The sequence below is a fragment of the Physella acuta genome, unplaced genomic scaffold, assembly GCF_028476545.2.
Source record: "Physella acuta isolate Inbredline_101_S28 unplaced genomic scaffold, ASM2847654v3 ptg000803l, whole genome shotgun sequence".
NCBI classification, from domain to species: Eukaryota; Metazoa; Mollusca; class Gastropoda; family Physidae; genus Physella; species Physella acuta.
The window spans coordinates 105491-129022 of NW_026732321.1; the positions used below are offsets into that span (position 1 = coordinate 105491).

The 23532-nt window shown below is 45.6% G+C and overlaps 1 protein-coding gene across 4 annotated transcripts in view; it reads right to left on the reverse strand.

Moving 5' to 3' along the window:
* LOC131951173 (hyccin) overlaps window positions 1-23532 on the reverse strand; it is a 117890-nt gene that overhangs the window by 75459 nt on the left and 18899 nt on the right. For 3 of the 4 annotated variants that reach the window (XM_059313507.1, XM_059313505.1, XM_059313506.1), the window contains exon 4: window positions 11134-11268. In XM_059313507.1, coding sequence (XP_059169490.1) covers window positions 11134-11268 — 135 coding nt within the window. Of the gene's footprint in view, window positions 1-11133; window positions 11269-19787; window positions 19870-23532 lie in introns of those variants that run through there. The other variant, XM_059313508.1, reaches the window with a different exon arrangement.

Consider the following 23532-nt stretch of genomic DNA (forward strand, 5'->3'; position numbering starts at 1 on the left):
ATTTAAGTAGGCTTGTACTTTAACATGACATTTAAGTAGGCTTGTACTTTAACATGACATTTAAGTAGGCTTGTACTTTAACATGACATCAGCAGAAACATATGACATTTAAGTAGGCTTGTACTTTAACATGACATCAGCAGAAACATATGACATTTAAGTAGGCTTGGAATTTAACATGACATTTAAGTAGGCTTGTACTTTAACATGACATGAGCAGAAACATATGACATTTAAGTAGGCTTGTACTTTAACATGACAACAGAAAAGGCTGACTTATGGATGTGTTCTATATTTAGAAAAACGTGGCCAGCCGGTGACGCGCCATTTTGTTTATAGAACTGCTAGTGAGAGAAAATACTAGCACGATCCATCAGCCTGATTGTGGTACTCACTAAACTTGGGACATGCTGTGAAAACACAGGACAAGCGTGGTGTAGCGAGGTCCTACAGTGTCCTGTAGCGAGGTCCTACACTGTCGTGTAGCGAGGTCCTACAGTGTCGTGTAGCGAGGTCCTACAGACTAGTGTCCTGTAGCGAGGTCCTACAGACTAGTGTCCTGTAGCGAGGTCCTACAGACTAGTGTCCTGTAGCGAGGTCCTACAGTGTCCTGTAGTGAGGTCCTACACTGTCGTGTAGCGAGGTCCTACAGACTAGTGTCCTGTAGCGAGGTCCTACAGACTAGTGTCCTGTAGCGAGGTCCTACAGACTAGTGTCCTGTAGCGAGGTCCTACAGACTAGTGTCGTGTAGCGAGGTCCTACGGTGTCCTTTGGCCAGGTCCTACAGAATAGTGTCCTGTAGAGAGGTCCTACAGACTGTAACCTCGACAGGTAGTGTATAAACGTTACATCACGGGGTAGTAAATGACATGTAAACATGGGTAGGTAGGGCGAGATCTATACACGGCGAATGGTGACTTAAAGCAACTATAGACACGGAGATTGTGGAATTAGACCTATGAAGGATAAGGTTACTTATACAATGAAATTGTGGCATGCAGAAACTTTAGACAGATATTGTAACATTATATGATTAGATCTATGCAGGCGTAGACTATTGCCGCGGTGGGATGGTGACTTCAACTATAATCATTGTGTGGCCCTATACAATAAGATACTATCTACACGACATTTGTGTAACCAGCTTGTCCACACGATGATGGAATACTATCAACACGACAGTTGCAGTGGCGTAGCTAGGATTTTTGGGCCCCTATGCAAAAAGTGTTAGTGAGCCCCTCAGAGGCGTAGCGACCCGTCCCGGCGACCGGGGACAAACTTTCGATTTGCACCCCCCCCCCCCTCAAACTTTCGATTTGCACACCCCCCCCCCTCAGACTTTCGATTTGCACCCCCACCCGCCCTTAAACTTTCGAAAAAGGGCCCCTATTTGCCTTGGGCTTCTATGCCTTGCTTACGCTAAATTTACGGTAGCTACGCCTCTGGACAGTTGTGTAACCAGCTTGTCTACACGACACCATGACGGAAGCAGCTCATGAAACTCTGCTGCATGGAATTATGTTTGAGGCTTCCTCTTGAGGTTGTTAGGGCAAAGTACTGGTCGCATGTCTGCAGAATGGAAGGTGTGAGGGGGGAGGGGGGGGGGTTACAGGCTTGTTAGTGTGTGAGTGGAGGGGGGAGGGGCTTTACGGGCTAGTGAGTGTGTGAGTGGAGGGGGGGGGGTCGTTATTACAAGCTAGGCGGATAGGATATGTAAGCCCTTTTTACGGGCTGGCTAGGGTCGAGGGGGGGGGGGGTGAGCCAGGAGGGGGGGGGGGGGTGAGCCAGGAGGGGGGGGGGGGGTGTAAGCCCCATGGACGGCACGAGGCAGGTAATCACCTCCAGCGAGCACGTCCAATCCTCTTAGGACTCGACTCATTCATTTCCCCGCTTCACAAGGCCGACAAACACCACTACAAATGGTTCAGGCTTCGAAAGAGCCCAACAGGCTTTCCTCCACAAAGGTTCGCCTACAAGTTGGATCAGACTGGTGAAAATGCACATTCTAATGCCTTCTCTATGAATATCTTTATCCCTATTTTCCCTCTGACTATTTGGAGACATAAAGAGTAGGACTACACGTTAAATAAAGAACAATACTCAGCTGCTGAAACCACGGGGTAGGGTAAATTTTAAACGGACAGGATGGGGAGGTGCTAGTAGATGTAATGGGGGAGTTGTTGGTAGGTTGGGGTGCTAATAGGGCGGGGGCGTTGGTATAGTGGAAGGTTGCTGGAAAATGAGGGGGGGGGGATATTGGGGAGTAGCGGTAGTGAGGGAGTGAGAGATAATGTGACAATGGAACAATTTTATTTCTTTGACAATGTTACGTTGCCGAATAAATGTTACATATATATAAACTGGCTTTTTCTATCGAAGAGCCGAGTGCTAGCATCTAGTATGTTATAAGCCAAGCATGTTATACACCAACCACCACGTCATACACCAACCCGCATGTTATACACTAACCCGCATGTAATACACCAACCCCATGTTATATACCAACCCGCATGTTATATACCAACTCTATTGCCCACACGTAAGGCGTGGCCTGGGTTCGAACCACCCCACCGTGTGCACCAGGCGACAGCCACCTCGCCCCAGTCAATAATCAGTTCTTCATGCGAACATTCTGGAACATCGGTGACGTCACCATCTCCAGCTTACTCAAGACTACACCGGATATAATTAACAGAAATCTGGCCAATCTCTGGAACCATCATCCCACTCCCACCCCGCCCCGACACACACACCCTCACACACACCCACATCTCAGATACTGAAACACGGAACATCAGCGGTTGAACCAATTAAAGTGTTTTTATCGACTGCTCCCCCCCCCCCCCCACAACAGTACAGCGGTGCACCAATTAGCGGGGTCATCCAATGGTGACACACCCTGTTTTTATTGACGTTTGTCAAACACGGGTCACCATGGCAACCCCAGGGATAGCGGGGGGAACACTGCAGGATTTGGGATAAATTACAATCACTCAAGGATTCAAGGATCGTGTTTTCAAATAACGATAAATAAAGATAGGATAAATGGCCGTGGTTTAGACGGAGTAACGACACACACAGACGACATAGAGTGTACCATGGAATGCCCAAGTTTAATCTATCATGACTGGATAGAATTGTCTTTAAGACTGTATAAGGATAGATACAGTGTCTTAATGTTGGTACCTTACATATTCCACCCAATTTATACAATAATTTTCACCCATGCATGCAATGTAGCTTGGTCTAGAAATGGCGGTTTTTACATTATTAAATGCAGCTATTCCATCTACTTACTAGCTAGTAATGTGGAAGGTATGACACAATGTATGTAAAACATGACTTAGCTAATTGAAATTTAGACGCTTTATGTACTGCAGGTTCCCAACATTTTGAGGCAGAAACAACAAATGGATTTTTTTAAAGCCTGTCGCTTCTAGACCCCCATATCTATAGTTTTACAAAAGAGCTATAGTTAAGTACAGGACAGAAGACCATAATTATATAACGGAAGATTTCTAATAAAATCGGTTAAGTGAAAGGTTGAGGACCAATCATCATGTTGGAACTGGTTCTAGAAAATGTTTACCTGTTGATCAGGGTTTCGGTCAGACGCGGGTCAATGACCCGTGACCACAAACTTGTTGACAAACACTGAGGTCACTGACACATGTGACAGCTGACCAACAACAAAACAAACACATTTAGCGAGCCGTGACGTCACGTCTAGTCTCCCAGTTATGAAACTGACGTGAACCCATTAGCCGCCATCTTTAATCAAGGAAGCAGGAATTACGAGATGTGCCAATCAAAAGCCGCATCACAACAACTTTTCCACAGGACACAACCCACGGTGGGATAAACGACCCCACGGTGGGATAAACGACCCCACGGTGGGATAAACGACCCCACGATGGGATAAACGACCACGGTGGGATTAACGACCCCACACCCTACGCTAGTGACCAGCTTTACACACAATCAAAATATCAATTTATGTAGGACTAAACCAACACTATAAATTACATAAATACGATTTGAACTGTTTTATTTACATGAATAAAATATTTCTCAGGCATCAGTTTTCAGTTTACCCCTCCTCTCCCCCCCCCCCCCCCATTCACTCACATAAAAAACACGGCAACAACTCCTTATAACAGGGATCTGGACCACGAGGAACCGGAGGGTCAAGGTTGGGCAGGGGTGAAGGTCATGTTGATGACATGACAGTATCCCCGCCACAAACTACATTCACCAAACTGTGCCGCCATCACACCAAGCCAACAAGCGACATCAACAGACCTATTTCAACCCCATCTCCCCCCCCCCCAAACCAGAACTACCGCCATCACACCAAGCCAACAAGCGACATCAACAGATCCCCCCCCCCCGCCCCCCATTTCTACCACAGAACTACCACCATCACCACAAGCCAACCAGCGACCGCTACAGAGTAAACAGCCGCTCTGCAATTAATTATTTCATCTTAAACTAATACAAAGGAATCCCAACTAACAACATTCTCTATTGGAGTTGAGCACAATAATAAATTAAAGAAACAAATGAACTTGACACGTTTTTTCCTCAGGTTTATTAGTTGAAAGCTTTTCTAGCTACGTTTTCTTTCTAATAAACTGTTTCACTACAGACGGAAGGTCGCGTCCAATAAACCGTCAGTACCGTGACCCAACATTCTAACCGTCCACTGACCCAACATTCTAACCGTCCACTGACCCAACATTCTAACCGTCCACTGACCAAACATTCTAACCGTCCACTGACCCAACATTCTAACCGTCCACAGACCCAACATTCTAACCGTCCACTGACCCAACATTCTAACCGTCCACTGACCCAACATTCTAACCGTCCACTGACCCAACATTCTAACCGTCCACTGACCCAACATTCTAACCGTCCACTGACCTAACATTCTAACTGTCCACTGACCCAACATTCTAAACGTCCACTGACCCAACATTCTAACCGTCCACTGACCCAACACTCTAACCGTCCACTGACCAAACATTCTAACCGTCCACTGACCCAACATTCCAACCGTCCACTGACCCAACATTCTAACCGTCCACTGACCCAGCACTCTAACCGTCCACTGACCCAACACTCTAACCGTCCACTGACCCAACATTCTAACCGTCCACTGACCCAACATTTTAACCGTCCACTGACCCAACATTCTAACCGTCCACTGACCCAACACTCTAACCGTCCACTGACCCAACATTCTAACCGTCCACTGACCCAACATTCTTACCGTCCAATGACCCAACATTCTAACCGTCCACTGACCCAACACTCTAACCGTCCACTGACCCATCATTCTAACCGTCCACTGACCCAACATTCTTACCGTCCAATGACCCAACATTCTAACCGTCCACTGACCCAACATTCTAACCGTCCACTGACCCAACATTCTAACCGTCCACTGACCCAACATTCTAACCGTCCACTGACCCAACACTCTAACCGTCCACTGACCCAACATTCTAACCGTCCACTGAGCCAACATTCTAACCGTCCACTGACCTAACATTCTAACTGTCCACTGACCCAACATTCTAACCGTCCACTGACCCAACATTCTAACTGTCCACTGACCCAACATTCTAACCGTCCACTGACCCAACATTCTAACCGTCCACTGACCCAACATTCTAACCGTCCACTGACCAAACATTCTAACCGTCCACTGACCCAACATTCTAACCGTCCACTGACCCAACATTCTAACCGTCCACTGACCCAACATTCTAACCGTCCACTGACCAAACATTCTAACTGTCCACTGACCCAACATTCTAACCGTCCACTGACCCAACATTCTAACCGTCCACTGACCCAACATTCTAACCGTCCACTGACCCAACATTCTAACCGTCCACTGACCCAACATTCTAACCGTCCACTGACCCAACATTCTAACCGTCCACTGACCCAAACTCTAACCGTCCACTGACCCAACATTCTAACCGTCCACTGACCTAACATTCTAACCGTCCACTGACCCAACATTCTAACCGTCCAATGACCCAACATTCTAACCGTCCACTGACCCAACATTCTCACCGTCCAGCGACCCAACACTCTAACCGTCCACTGACCCAACATTCTAACCGTCCACTGACCAAACATTCTAACCGTCCACTGACCCAACATTCTAACCGTCCACTGACCCAAAATTCTAACCGTCCACTGACCCAACATTCTAACCGTCCACTGACCCAACATTCTAACCGTCCACTGACCCAACATTCTAACCGTCCACTGACCCAACATTCTAACCGTCCACTGACCCAAACTCTAACCGTCCACTGACCCAACATTCTAACCGTCCACTGACCCAACATTCTAACCGTCCACTGACCAAACATTCTAACCGTCCACTGACCGTCCACTGACCTAACATTCTAACTGTCCACTGACCCAACATTCTAACCGTCCACTGACCTAACATTCTAACTGTCCACTGACCCAATATTCTAACCGTCCACTGACCCAACATTCTCACCGTCCAGCGACCCAACACTCTAACCGTCCACTGACCTAACATTCTAACCGTCCACTGACCCAACAATCTAACCGTCCACTGACCCAACATTCTAACCGTCCACTGACCCAACATTCTAACCGTCCACTGACCCAACATTCTAACCGTCCACTGACCCAACATTCTAACCGTCCACTGACCCAACATTCTAACCGTCCACTGACCCAACATTCTAACCGTCCACTGACCCAACATTCTAACCGTCCACTGACCCAACATTCTAACCGTCCACTGACCAAACATTCTAACCGTCCACTGACCCAACATTCTAACCGTCCAATGACCCAACATTCTAACCGTCCACTGACCCACCATTCTAACCGTCCAATGACCCAACATTCTAACCGTCCACTGACCCAACATTCTAACCGTCCACTGACCCACCATTCTAACCGTCCACTGACCCAACATTCTAACCGTCCAACATTCTAACCGTCCACTGGCCCAACATTCTAACCGTCCACTGACCCAACATTCTAACCGTCCAACATTCTAACCGTCCACTGACCCACCATTCTAACCGTCCATTGACCCAACATTCTAACCGTCCACTGACCCAACATTCTAACCGTCCAACATTCTAACCGTCCACTGGCCCAACATTCTAACCGTCCACTGACCCAACATTCTAACCGTCCACTGGCCCAACATTCTAACCGTCCACTGAGCCACCATTCTAACCGTCCCATGAATACGGTAAAACCCCCAACGATTACAGAACTTGTTATTGAGTCTGACCGTCAATTAACCCAGACACTAACCGTCCACTGACCCAACATTCTAACCGTCCACTGACACAACATTCTAACCGTCCACTGACCGTCCACTGACCCACCATTCTAACCGTCCATTGACCCAACATTCTAACCGTCCCATGAATACGGTAAAACCCCTAATGATTACAGAACTTGTTATTGAGTCTGACCGTCCACTGACCGTCCACTGACCCAACGTTCCCACCATCCCATGAATACGGTAAAACCCCAATGATTACAGAACTTGTTATTGAGTCTGACCGTCAATTACCCCAGCTATTAACACATAAAATATTTTCTCACTAGACGCCGCTCGCTGGGTCTCAGTCCAGACCAGCTTAACGTCAACACAACAGACAAAAACATTTAAATTAACCTTTTTTTCTTAGTGCATCTTCTTTATAGATAGTACAAGTAAACAATGTCACGTGATTGTGTTAATTTTAGCCTGGGTGGTTGCAGCGGTTGGTTTAGGTAGAGAGCTGATCTAATTTTTTACTGGGTGACCAGGGAAGGTTGGGGGGGGGGTGGTTGTTATAATGGAGAAACGGATTCATACTTTAAGTAAATAATATGTTTGTTTTTGTAGTAAAACAATAGCAAAATTCAGTCGTTTCCTTACCTATATAATATGTAATCACGGATAGAAGTAAAAACGTACGTTTTACAAATCTTAATACAAGTTCAGCAGCAACATCACCACACCGCTTTTAATCAGCAGCAACATTACTTCAGCTCTAACAAACAACAGCAACATCACCACAACTATAACTAACTAGCAACATCGACATCATCACAACTCTTATAAAACACCAGCAACAAACAGCAACAAAATAATCAAACACGCGTATCATCAAAAGCATGCTGAAACATTTAAAAAATGTGTATGAGCACCATTGTTTTCTCTTTCATGCTGCGAACGTTGGATCAGTTGAGTGATATGAGGGTCATCTGGGTGCAGAAATAAGATCTAATTAGATTTTTATTTAGTTAGTGACGTTCATTCTGTTGAGCATTGTTGGTGGAGAACGGGCATGGCGCTAAATGTGGGATAAGTGACAAGAGAGGGGTCAGAGACAAGGAAGTGGCCAGAGACAAGGAAGTGGCCAGAGACAAGGAAGTGGCCAGAGACAAGGAAGTGGCCAGAGACAAGGAAGTGGCCAGAGACAAGGAAGTGGCCAGAGACAAGGAAGTGGCCAGAGACAAGGAAGGGGTCAGAGACAAGGAAGTGGCCAGAGACATATGGCCAGAGACAAGGAAGTGGCCAGAGACAAGGAAGTGGCCAGAGACAAGGAAGTGGCCAGAGACAAGGAAGTGGCCAGAGACAAGGAAGTGGCCAGAGACAAGGAAGTGGCCAGAGACAAGGAAGTGGCCAGAGACAAGGAAGTGGCCAGAGACAGATGGCCAGAGACAAGGAAGTGGCCAGAGACAAGGAAGTGGCCAGAGACAGATGGCCAGAGACAAGGAAGTGGCCAGAGACAAGGAAGTGGCCAGAGACAAGGAAGTGGCCAGAGACAGATGGCCAGAGACAAGGAAGTGGCCAGAGACAGGTGGCCAGAGACATATGGCCAGAGACAAGGAAGTGGCCAGAGACATATGGCCAGAGACATATGGCCAGAAACAAGGAAGTGGCCAGAGACAGATGGCCAGAGACAAGGAAGTGGCCAGAGACAAGGAAGTGGCCAGAGACAAGGAAGTGGCCAGAGACAAGGAAGTGGCCAGAGACAAGGAAGTGGCCAGAAACAAGGAAGTGGCCAGAGACAAGGAAGTGGCCAGAGACAGAGGGCTAGAGACAAGGAAGTGGCCAGAGACAAGGAAGTGACCAGAGACAAGGAAGTGGCCAGAGACAAGGAAGTGACCAGAGACAAGGAAGTGGCCAGAGACAAGGAAGTGGCCAGAGACAAGGAAGTGGCCAGAGACAAGGAAGTGGCCATAGACAGATGGCCAGAGACGAGACAAGTATGAAAAAAAAATCTCAGCCTGTAGCACGGAAGTGTCTAGCACAAGTAGCGCCAGCCACTCAGCCATCCCCCACTGATGAAAGTAGCACCGGCTACCCCCCCCCCACACACACACACAATCTCCACCCCTTCACTGATCAAAGCTGATTAGCCGCGACTGTCAACACGGGCGTCACGTGACCACGTCACAGATACCGCTGTACACCGCGGCGCCCCCCCCCCCACCCCCACCCCCTTATCACAACACCAGATCTGCATTACATCAAGCGGCTATCACGTGACCTGCTAACAGCTCTCTCTCCACCAGCCCCGGGATTTTAAACCCTACCCGGGGAAATACCTGTGCATAATGCATGTCCTGCAACGACCGCCGGCCCCGTGTTTGTACGCTCGTCTCCTGCATGTTTACCCCGGCGCTGGTTCCTTGCATGGCAATCACACCCAAACACTCGTCAAACCAGATTCATTGATTTAAGATCGATACCAGGTGATCAGGGGGGTCGGGGACACCCCCCCCCCAGTACACCCCACCCCCCAGGATCAGCGTCACCTCACGTCATACAAATATTACCGGAAACGGCGTTTCTTCTAATTATTTTCCCCTCTGTTAATTATCAGGATCGCGTGTCCGGTGCCGACGGGAAATGCATTACGGGCTGGGGGGAGGGGGGGGGGGGGGGGAGGCTGCTCATTTACAGATGGGTTTTAATACACTGAGTACATGATGGGGGGGGGCATTTCTGTGGGGTGGGGTGCTTGAAGACATCCGTAAGAAAATGGGGGCGGGGGGGTGGAATAGTACAACAATAACAACACGACAACAAAGATGAAGTCATAAATCTGGCGTCATTGTGGAGTCGATATGATGGACTCCGTCAACAGTAGAGGCAGGGGAGTCAGAAGTGTAGTCTGGAGTTACGGTGACTCCTAGGCCGAGTGCGGAGAAAGGAGGGTTGCGAGGAGCGGTTTGGCGAGTGACTTAGACCAGGTCAATCTGTGCAGCATTCAGAGGGTTTGTCCAGATTAAACCAGCGGTCAGCATTTGTCTAGAGTTTGTTAAGATTAAACAAGCGGTCAGCATTTGTCTAGAGTTTGTTAAGATTAAACAAGCGGTCAGCATTTGTCTAGAGTTTGTTAAGATTAAACAAGCGGTCAGCATTTGTCTAGAGTTTGTTAAGATTAAACAAGCGGTCAGCATTTGTCTAGAGTTTGTTAAGATTAAACAAGCGGTCAGCATTTGTCTAGAGTTTGTTAAGATTAAACAAGCGGTCAGCATTTGTCTAGAGTTTGTTAAGATTAAACAAGCGGTCAGCATTTGTCTAGAGTTTGTTAAGATTAAACAAGCGGTCAGCATTTGTCTAGAGTTTGTCCAGATTTAACCAGTGGTCAGCATTTGTCTAGAGTTTGTCCAGATTTAACCAGTGGTCAGCATTTGTCTGGAGTTTGTCCAGATTTAACCAGCGGTCAGCATTTGTCCACAGTTTGTCCAGTTTGAACCAGCGGTCAGCATTTGTCCAGTTTGAACCAGTGGTCAGCATTTGTCCAGAGTTTGTCAAGATCCAGCCTGTCTACGGAAGTTCAAGGTTATGACCAATTTATGATTGTAATTAAAACATGTGATGTGGAGAAGATTTAGGAGATGACATGAGTAGATCGCATGTAGAGACGAGATGATGACATGAATAGATGGCATGTAGAGTTGACATGATGACATGAGTAGATCGCATATAGAGATTACTTTAAGAACTTATAGGTATAATTATTTGGAGATGACATTTAAATGTACAGATGGTATTTACTGATGACATGTACAGATGTCATCATGACATGTAGAGATGACACTGACCTTCTTCTCGTTCCGACTCAGACAGCGCAGATAGAGCCAGACGAGGGTGGGCGCGAACTGTAGGGCAAACAGCTGGAGCTTCTCCTCCTTGGATCTGTAGAACTCGTACAGTTGGTGGCACACGGGGTCTAGTTCCTGGAGGGTTAGACAACATAAGCAAGATTACAACTCGTACAGTTGGTGGCACACAGGGTCTAGTTCCTGCAGGGTTAGACAACATAAGCAAGATTACAACATTAGACAACATAAGCAAGATTACAACATTAGACAACATAAGCAAGATTACAACATTAGACAACATAAGCAAGATTACAACATTAGACAACATAAGCAAGATTACAACATTAGACAACATAAGCAAGATTACAACATTAGACAACATAAGCAAGATTACAACATTAGACAACATAAGCAAGATTACAACATTAGACAACATAAGCAAGATTACAACATTAGACAACATAAGCAAGATTACAACGTTAGACAACATAAGCAAGATTACAACATTAGACAACATAAACAAGATTACAACTCGTACGGGGAGGGGGAGTGACGTGATCAACGTGGGGGAGTGACGTGATCAACGTGGGGGAGTGACGTGATCAACGTGGGGGAGTGACGTGATCAACGGGGGGGAGGGAAGGTGTTGTATCGCCAGAGATGTACATGTATAGCTGTCAGGGCTATACACGTCAATGACGCTTTAAGACAAGCATGACTGGGTTTAAGTCGACTAGTTGAGTCAGACAACTAATGGAACTACTTCCATCGGTTACCTCCCTGCACGGGAGATAATCAGCCATGAATAGAGAAGGGAGTTAAGCAAGCGAAAGTTTGAATATCTCCCTGGTGGATATTGATTTGAAAAACTTGGTGAGGACTCGGGGAAAACAAATCTTGGACAATTTTTTTAAACTATGCACTTGTCGATACTCGTGACATTTAGATAGCGGTAAGAAGCGTATCGATACTTATGGAGAGTAAAGCAACTGTATGAACCGTATCGTATGGCAGTTAAGCATCTATATAAGCCGCATCGATACCTACGGCAGTTCTATATGAACGGCATCGATACCTATGGCAATTAAACTATATGAACCGTGTCGATACCTATATCAGTCAAACTATACTAACCATATCGATACCTATAGCAGTTATCTATATGAACCATATCGATACCTATAGCAGTTATCTATATGAACCATATCGATACCTATGGCAGTTATCTATAAAACCATATCGATACCTATAGCAGTTATCTATATGAACCGCAGCGATACCTGTGGCTGCTAACTATATGAACTGCCTCGATACCTATGGCAGTGAAACAAGTGTATTAAGCGTTGCGGCACTTTGTCTACATTAGGACTGTTCTATATCACAAGGATAGCATGACAACCGTTAACAAAAGTGTGCAAATGTCTTAGATACATCAATTATTAATTTATTTCTAATTTTTTTCAGACATTTTTTTCTGCTAAACCATACATGTAAAACGATCAGACTAAGATTTATAATTAAAGAAGGAGCTATGGCTAGAGTCTAGGTTGATGATTGTGTCAAATATAACCAAAGGCGATAGTGACTCCACCTTACCGTATACATTACCGTCATGTCTTGACTTCATACCCCGTCTATACTTGATGTCCCTCCAAGCTTCCCATCAAACATCCACACACAGATATAACTCAGCATCACGCTGTTTCACACATACAACTCCAAACCAAACCTAACCATTTTTTAAAGATGGAGACCATAAACAATGACGGGGGATGTGTCGCCCGGAGCAAATAATAACAGTTTCAGATGGGGCCCTTTTTGTACGGCCATACACGGAGCAAATAACAGTTTAAGACGGGGCCCTTTTTGTCCGGCCCTCCATGAAGCAAATAATAACAGTTTAAGATGGGGCCCTATTTGTCGGGCCCTACGCGGAGCAAATAATAACAGTTAAAGACGGGGCCCTCTTCGTCCGGTCCTAGACGGAGCAAATAATAACAGTTTAAGATGGGGCCCTCTTTACACGGAGCAAATAATAACAGTTTATGACGGGGCCCTCTTTACACGGAGCAAATAATAACAGTTTAAGACGGGGCCCTCTTTACACGGAGCAAATAATAACAGTTTATGACGGGGCCCTCTTTACACGGAGCAAATAATAACAGTTTAAGACGGGGCCCTCTTTACACGGAGCAAATAATAACAGTTTAAGACGGGGCCCTCTTTACACGGAGCAAATAATAACAGTTTAAGACGGGGCCCTCTTTACACGGAGCAAATAATAACAGTTTAAGACGGGGCCCTCTTTACACGGAGCAAATAATAACAGTTTAAGACGGGGCCCTCTTTACACGGAGCAAATAATAACAGTTTAAGACGGGGCCCTCTTTACACGGAGCAAATAATAACAGTTTAAGACGGGGCCCTCTTTACACGGAGCAAATAATAACAGTTTAAGACGGGGCCCTCTTTACACGGAGCAAATAATAACAGTTTAAGACGGGGCCCTCTTTACACGGAGCAAATAATAACAGTTTAAGACGGGGCCCTCTTTACACGGAGCAAATAATAACAGTTTAAGACGGGGCCCTCTTTACACGGAGCAAATAATAACAGTTTAAGATGGGGCCCTCTTTACACGGAGCAAATAATAACAGTTTAAGATGGGGCCCTCTTTACACGGAGCAAATAATAACAGTTTAAGACGGGGCCCTCTTTACACGGAGCAAATAATAACAGTTTAAGACGGGGCCCTCTTTACACGGAGCAAATAATAACAGTTTAAGACGGGGCCCTCTTTACACGGAGCAAATAATAACAGTTTAAGACGGGGCCCTCTTTACACGGAGCAAATAATAACAGTTTAAGACGGGGCCCTCTTTACACGGAGCAAATAATAACAGTTTAAGATGGGGCCCTCTTTACACGGAGCAAATAATAACAGTTTAAGATGGGGCCCTCTTTACACGGAGCAAATAATAACAGTTTAAGACGGGGCCCTCTTTACACGGAGCAAATAATAACAGTTTAAGACGGGGCCCTCTTTACACGGAGCAAATAATAACAGTTTAAGACGGGGCCCTCTTTACACGGAGCAAATAATAACAGTTTAAGACGGGGCCCTCTTTACACGGAGCAAATAATAACAGTTTAAGACGGGGCCCTCTTTACACGGAGCAAATAATAACAGTTTAAGACGGGGCCCTCTTTACACGGAGCAAATAATAACAGTTTAAGACGGGGCCCTCTTTACACGGAGCAAATAATAACAGTTTAAGACGGGGCCCTCTTTACACGGAGCAAATAATAACAGTTTAAGACGGGGCCCTCTTTACACGGAGCAAATAATAACAGTTTAAGATGGGGCCCTCTTTACACGGAGCAAATAATAACAGTTTAAGATGGGGCCCTCTTTACACGGAGCAAATAATAACAGTTTAAGACGGGGCCCTCTTTACACGGAGCAAATAATAACAGTTTAAGATGGGGCCCTCTTTACACGGAGCAAATAATAACAGTTTAAGATGGGGCCCTCTTTACACGGAGCAAATAATAACAGTTTAAGACGGGGCCCTCTTTACACGGAGCAAATAATAACAGTTTAAGACGGGGCCCTTTTTGTCCGACCCTACGCGGTTGAGTGAACACAATAGATTGGCCTGACTGGAGTGCTCACGATTTGAGATCGATGAAATCCGTAGCGCGACAACAATGATGGCTGTCTCCTCTCAGCAAACGTCGTCTTGTGTTTTTATGATTTTAAATAAACCCGCTCGAATACAAAACATAAATAATTTTTTTTTAACTTGAACTAAATAATAAAACACACAAAGTTGTACGGTTTTATATGGAAAGATAATTTAGTAGAGATGGGTTTTTTTTTCTTCTTATGCCCGAAGTGCAGGGAAAGACGTGATTAAGTTAATTAAAAAGAAATCTAGCGATTGCCGCAGGGCCGTCCACGCCCCGCCCCCAGCCCGGCTATAAAACAGCCAGCCTCTACCCATACAACGTGTCGCACGTTCAGAAAAAAAAAATCGCTAAGCGATTAAAACTCAAGAAAAGTGATTTTTTTTTTTTTACTATTAATTTTCTTGAAATCCAAGGTAACCGGCGGTATTTTTTTTTTCCGGGTTGCGCAGATTCAAATCGATGCCGGCAGCCGTGAAGACGCGGATAACGAACTAGTCGCAGGTAGGGCCCGGCGTACACACAGACAGACACGCCCGGAGACAGATAATCGTGGGGCTCACAACAGGGACCATCATTACACATCGATTCCCTCCCCTCCCCGCTTGTATCGATACTGCCTGTCATGTAATCAACCGTTTTTTGGGTCGATATTTTGTTCACTTTTTTATCAGTTGTTAGATCGCGAGCATCACTATTGGGGTCATTGTTAGGATTGTAAGTGCCATCAAACACGGCGGGTTAGGGTTTGGTTCAGCTCGGGTTATCAGCGAAAGGTTGTCACGTGGTTCCCGTGAGGTTCCGGCTCAATCCGGGTGTTGTCCGTACAACTGGGGGGAGGGGGATGGGGCTGCCCTATTTTGAAAGGTTGCTGGGTCAAGCCAGATGTGTGTCAACTGTTAACTTAATAACGGAACACAAAGTTGACGTTAACAGCGGTGAGTCCAATCTATGGCTGCAAGTTTTCTCTGGCCTATATTGTAGCCTGGCGCCATGCTAAAGGTCCATGGCTAACAGCTAGAGGTGACTAGAGGTCCATAGCTGACAGCTAGAGGAGAGACTAGAGGTCCGTAGCTAACAGCTAGAGGTGAGACGTCCACATAGCTCACAGCTAAGGGGTATCATACAAACTCACGTTTCCGGGTATCATACATTGCCAAGCTTCCGGGTAACATCAAAATTCAAGTTTCCGGGTATCAAACAATAACTTGACTGAGTTCGCAAAATACCCAGTGCTAGACAACCAACCAGCCACGAAGTCGCTTCTAGCATCGTGTTATTCTGTTGTGTTGGCAAACCTATTGTGGCCTCTGGGTGAATTACGGCGGTTTATAACCAAAACAAAACAACACTTATTCAATCTATTAATAGACAACCAATCCTAAAGCAGGAAACATCTACGGCGGCACAATAGAGACAAGACAAAGGATTGGCCATTACAAAATTCAAAATAACGGAAACATTATGTCTGAGCCGGCGTGTCTACAAACTGTCTTTTCAATTCTATACACTGGGCAATTCATTTCTATTGATCTAATAGGACAGCCATTAGGAAAATGTTGGAGGCTATTCAAGGATTAGGTTACCCGCCGTTCAAGCTTGCAGTCATTAGTTAGTATTGTTATGAGCAAGATAAATTATCCGGATTCAGCCTCCGCGGGATAAGGAAATATTCATAAACATGTGAAATCCAACACGTGTATCTGGCCCGGTGCAGTCTGCGCATGCGCCTCAGCCAAGGTGAGAGGGTGTCGGTAAGGTAAACAATACAAAATCTGGCAACAACAAGTGGGATGGTGGTGTCTGGTCATGGTGTCTGGTCTTGGTGTCTGGTCTTGGTGTCTGGTCATGGTGTCTGGCATTTAAGGAAAGACAACATAACGTGGACAACTATAGTAGGTCCAGACGCCCACCAACCTAGAGTGGGTACCTGAGCGACCAAACTATAGTGGGTACCTGATGCCCCCCATAGTGGGTACCTGATGCCCCCCATAGTGGGTACCTGACTCCACCCACCTATAGTGGGTACCTGAGGGACCAAACTATAGTGGGTACCTGATGCCCCCCATAGTGGGTACCTGATGCCCCCCATAGTGGGTACCTGACTCCACCCACCTATAGTGGGTACCTGCCCCCCAACCTATATTAGGTACCTGATGCCCACCCACCTATAGTGGGTACCTGATGCCCACTCACCTATAGTGGGTACCTGACACCCACCCACCTATAGTGGGTACCTGCCCCCCAACCTATATTAGGTACCTGATGCCCACCCACCTATAGTGGGTACCTGACACCCACCCACCTATAGTGGGTACTGACGCCCACCTACCTATAGTGGGTACCTGACACCCACCCACCTATAGTGGGTACCTGACACCCACCCACCTATAGTGGGTACCTGCCCCCCAACCTATATTAGGTACCTGATGCCCACCCACCTATAGTGGGTACCTGACACCCACCCACCTATAGTGGGTACCTGCCCCCCAACCTATATTAGGTACCTGATGCCCACCCACCTATAGTGGGTACCTGATGCCCACCCACCTATAGTGGGTACCTGATGCCCACCCACCTATAGTGGGTACCTGACACCCACCCACCTATAGTGGGTACCTGCCCCCCAACCTATATTAGGTACCTGATGCCCACCCACCTATAGTGGGTACCTGACACCCACCCACCTATAGTGGGTACCTGCCCCCCAACCTATATTAGGTACCTGATGCCCACCCACCTATAGTGGGTACCTGATGCCCACCCACCTATAGTGGGTACCTGATGCCCACCCACCTATAGTGGGTACCTGATGCCCACCCACCTATAGTGGGTACGTGACGTCCACCCACCTATAGTGGGTACCTGATGCCCACCCACCTATAGTGGGTACGTGACGTCCACCCACCTATAGTGGGTACCTGACACCCACCCACCTATAGTGGGTACCTGATGCCCACCCACCTATAGTGGGTACCTGATGCCCACCCACCTATAGTGGGTACCTGCCCCCCAACCTATATTAGGTACCTGATGCCCACCCACCTATAGTGGGTACCTGACGCCCACTCACCTATAGTGGGTACCTGATGCCCACCCACCTATAGTGGGTACTGACGCCCACCTACCTATAGTGGGTACCTGACACCCACCCACCTATAGTGGGTACCTGACACCCACCCACCTATAGTGGGTACCTGCCCCCCAACCTATATTAGGTACCTGATGCCCACCCACCTATAGTGGGTACCTGACGCCCACCCACCTATAGTGGGTACCTGACGCCCACTCACCTATAGTGGGTACCTGATGCCTACCCACCTATAGTGGGTACCTGATGCCCACCCACCTTTGATTAAAACCCAATGTCCGAGCACTAATTTAAAATAACATGGCTGTCAAGCTAACGGCAGTTGATTGTCTTTAAAAATGCAGTGAAAGAACGTAATTTTCAATGTAGGTGACTATGTACGAGACTTTGAATGTAGGTGACTTCGACAGTACATGACTTTGAATGTAGGTTACTGACAGTACATGACTTTGAATGTAGGTAACTGACAGTACATGACTTTGAATGTAGGTGACTGACAGTACATGACTTTGAATGTAGGTAACTGACAGTACATGACTTTGAATGTAGTTGCCTTCGACAGCACATGACTTTGAATGTAGGTAACTGACAGTACATGACTTTGAATGTATGAGACAAACAACACGAGACAATGAATCAACAAGATTTCTGCTCTCAATAAACATTTACAATACATGACACTGACGGCACCAATACACTGACATAGTCGTGTAAAGAAATCACTGACAAAGCTGAAAGCTATCAAAGTCAGTATTGTCTATGTTGAAGACAGAACGTCTAGGGGAAGACCCACCCTGCCCCACCCTGTTTTAATGTATGCGAGCTGATGTTCAGCAGACGGCTCACGAGCAGCGCGCTGATTGGCTGCTTCAACTGGCACTAATTGAATTATTGATAGATACAATGGCATCAGGCAAACACACAACACTTGTAGACAGTCATGTGACATAGGCAACGGGGGAGTTTAAAAGCTTTCAATGATTGAGGAGAAAATGATTGAATGATTGAGGAGAAATTAGTTGAATGATTGAGGAGCAGTTTGATGCAGTTGGGTTCTAGAATCGAGAGCACATCTCCAACACGCAAGTTGCGACCCTAAGCTCAAGGTGCGGGCCTAAACTCACGGCGTGAGCCCTTAAGTCAAGGTGCGGGCTACACTCATGGTGCGGGCCCTAAACTCAATAGCGGCTCCTATAAAGTGTGGCTCCTATAAAGTGTGGCTCCTATAAAGTGTGGCTCCTATAAAAGTGCGGCTCCTATAAAGTGCGGCTCCTATAAAGTGCGGCTCCTATAAAGTGTGGCTCCTATAAAGTGTGGCTCCTATAAAAGTGCGGCTCCTATAAAAGTGCGGCTCTCATATTAGAGATGTCCTCAAGGTGTCCGCGTTAAACTCCATGTCCTGTTCCAATTCTCAAAGGTACGGCTTAGACCATGTGTTTGGTTATCTTCAAGCAGCAGAGGGGTCATAGGTCGCACACAATGATGATCACTCAACTAACCTAACTTAACGTGAGATACAATACCACAGTCAATCAACTCCTACCTGGCTGGGTGCGATGATGGAGGGAGGGGGGTGTAATGCGGGTTGGGTTCCAGATTAAATGAGAGTGGCGACTTACGTCAGCTCCAGCAACAGGTCAGTGGGGCTAAGTTAAGTGCTCACCTTACATAGGTGTTTGATTAGCGCTAGACGAGATCTATTCTCGTCTATAGTCTATAGTCTATACCATCAATGCTGACACAAATACCGCACTCTGGCAATAAGCGTACTGGATCAGACAGCAGTAACTGACACCGTCAACTCACTCTACCACTAACCCTAGTACTAACACTAACCCTACCATTCTAACCGACAGCTAAAACCTTGCCCTACCCTCACTAATTGGCTCAGCTTATGGACGTCATGTACAACTAGCATCAGGATTTCATGTACTTCTAGAATCAGAATATGTATATCTAGAATCAAGACGTCGTATAAAACTGGAATCAGGACGAAGTATAAAACTGGAATCAGGACGTCGTATAAAACTAGAATCAGGACGACGTATAAAACTAGAATAAGGACGTCGTATAAAGAATCAGAAAGTCGTATAAAACTAGAATCAGGACGTCGTATAAAACTAGAATCAGGACGTCGTATAAAACTAGAATAAGGACGTCGTATAAAGAATCAGAAAGTCGTATAAAACTAGAATCAGGACGAAGTATAAAACTGGAATAAGGACGTCGTATAAAACTAGAATCAGGACGACGTATAAAACTAGAATAAGGACGTCGTATAAAGAATCAGGACGTCGTATAAAACTAGAATCAGGACGTCGTATAAAACTAGAATCAAGACGTCGTATAAAACTAGAATCAGGACGTCGTATAAAACTAGAATCAGGACGTCGTATAAAACTAGAATCAGGACGTCGTATAAAACTAGAATCAGGACGACGTATAAAACTAGAATCAGGACGTCGTATAAAACTAGAATCAGGACGTCGTATAAAACTAGAATCAGGACGTCGTATAAAACTAGAATCAGGACGTCGTATAAAACTAGAATCAGGACGTCGTATAAAACTAGAATCAGGACGTCGTATAAAACTAGAATCCGGACGTCGTATAAAACTAGAATCAGGACGTCGTATAAAACTAGAATCCGGACGTCGTATAAAACTAGAATCCGGACGTCGTATAAAACTAGAATCAGGACGTCGTATAAAACTAGAATAAGGACGTCGTATAAAACTAGAATCAGGACGTCGTATAAAACTAGAATCAGGACGTCGTATAAAACTAGAATCCGGACGTCGTATAAAACTAGAATCCGGACGTCGTATAAAACTAGAATCAGGACGTCGTATAAAACTAGAATCCGGACGTCGTATAAAACTAGAATCAGGACGACGTATAAAACTAGAATCAGGACGTCGTATAAAACTAGAATCAGGACGTCGTATAAAACTAGAATCAGGACGACGTATAAAACTAGAATCAGGACGACGTATAAAACTAGAATCAGGACGTCGTATAAAACTAGAATCAGGACGTATAAAACTAGAATCAGGACGACGTATAAAACTAGAATCAGAACGTCGTATAAAACTAGAATCAGGACGTCGTATAAAACTAGAATCAGGACGACGTATAAAACTAGAATCAGGACGACGTATAAAACTAGAATCAGGACGTCGTATAAAACTAGAATCCGGACGTCGTATAAAACTAGAATCAGGACGTCGTATAAAACTAGAATCAGGACGTATAAAACTAGAATCAGGACGACGTATAAAACTAGAATCAGGACGTCGTATAAAACTAGAATCAGGACGTCGTATAAAACTAGAATCAGGACGTCGTATAAAACTAGAATCAGGACGACGTATAAAACTAGAATCAGGACGTCGTATAAAATTAGAATCAGGACGTCGTATAAAACTAGAATCAGGACGTCGTATAAAACTAGAATCAGGACGTCGTATAAAACTAGAATCAGGACGTCGTATAAAACTAGAATCAGGACGTCGTATAAAACTAGAATCAGGACGTCGTATAAAACTAGAATCAGGACGTCGTATAAAACTAGAATCAGGACGACGTATAAAACTAGAATCAGGACGTATAAAACTAGAATCAGGACGACGTATAAAACTAGAATCAGGACGTCGTATAAAACTAGAATCAGGACGTATAAAACTAGAATCAGGACGACGTATAAAACTAGAATCAGGACGACGTATAAAACTAGAATCAGGACGACGTATAAAACTAGAATCAGGACGACGTATAAAACTAGAATCAGGACGTATAAAACTAGAATCAGGACGACGTATAAAACTAGAATCAGGACGACGTATAAAACTAGAATCAGGACGTATAAAACTAGAATCAGGACGACGTATAAAACTAGAATCAGGACGACGTATAAAACTAGAATCAGGACGACGTATAAAACTAGAATCAGGACGTCGTATAAAACTAGAATCAGGACGTCGTATAAAACTAGAATCCGGACGTCGTATAAAACTAGAATCAGGACGTATAAAACTAGAATCAGGACGACGTATAAAACTAGAATCAGGACGACGTATAAAACTAGAATCAGGACGACGTATAAAACTAGAATCAGGACGACGTATAAAACTAGAATCAGGACGACGTATAAAACTAGAATCAGGACGACGTATAAAACTAGAATCAGGACGTCGTATAAAACTAGAATCCGGACGTCGTATAAAACTAGAATCAGGACGACGTATAAAACTAGAATCAGGACGTCGTATAAAACTAGAATCAGGACGACGTATAAAACTAGAATCAGGACGACGTATAAAACTAGAATCAGGACGTCGTATAAAACTAGAATCAGGACGACGTATAAAACTAGAATCCGGACGTCGTATAAAACTAGAATCAGGACGACGTATAAAACTAGAATCAGGACGACGTATAAAACTAGAATCAGGACGACGTATAAAACTAGAATCAGGACGACGTATAAAACTAGAATCAGGACGACGTATAAAACTAGAATCAGGACGACGTATAAAACTAGAATCAGGACGTCGTATAAAACTAGAATCAGGACGACGTATAAAACTAGAATCAGGACGACGTATAAAACTAGAATCAGGACGACGTATAAAACTAGAATCAGGACGACGTATAAAACTAGAATCAGGACGTCGTATAAAACTAGAATCAGGACGACGTATAAAACTAGAATCAGGACGACGTATAAAACTAGAATCAGGACGACGTATAATGAAACAGAACCATGGACCCGCACGGCTACAACGCATGTTCAATGACGTAACTGTAATTAACACCTAATTACCGAGAAATTCAGTAAAATTTTGTAACACAAGAATGCTGGTGATATTTTAAAATAGTTTCAAATATTCTTTTGAAACGAATGCGATTTATTCACTCGTCATTAACACCCCAGCAAGAAATCGATTTCATTGCATGCAATCAAGGGCGGGGGTGCAGGTGGGATGACATGTGCAGGTGTGATGTCATATGCAGGTGTGATGACATGGGCAGGTGTGATGCCATGGGCAGGTGTGATGACATGGGCAGGTGTGATGCCATGGGCAGGTGTGATGCCATGGGCAGGTGTGATGACATGGGCAGGTGGGATGACATATGCAGGTGTGATGACATGGGCAGGTGTGATGACATGGGCAGGTGTGATGCCATGGGCAGGTGTGATGCCATGGGCAGGTGTGATGCCATGGGCAGGTGTGATGCCATGGGCAGGTGTGATGCCATGGGCAGGTGTGATGACATGGGCAGGTGTGATGCCATGGGCAGGTGTGATGACATGGGCAGGTGGGATGACATATGCAGGTGTGATGACATGGGCAGGTGTGATGACATGGGCAGGTGTGATGCCATGGGCAGGTGTGATGCCATGGGCAGGTGTGATGACATGGGCAGGTGTGATGCCATGTGCAGGTGTGATGCCATGGGCAGGTGTGATGCCATGGGCAGGTGGGATGACATATGCAGGTGTGATGACATGGGCAGGTGTGATGCCATGTGCAGGTGTGATCAAATGTGCAGGTGTGATCAAATGTGCAGGTGTGATCAAATGTGCAGGTGTGATCAAATGTGCAGGTGTGATG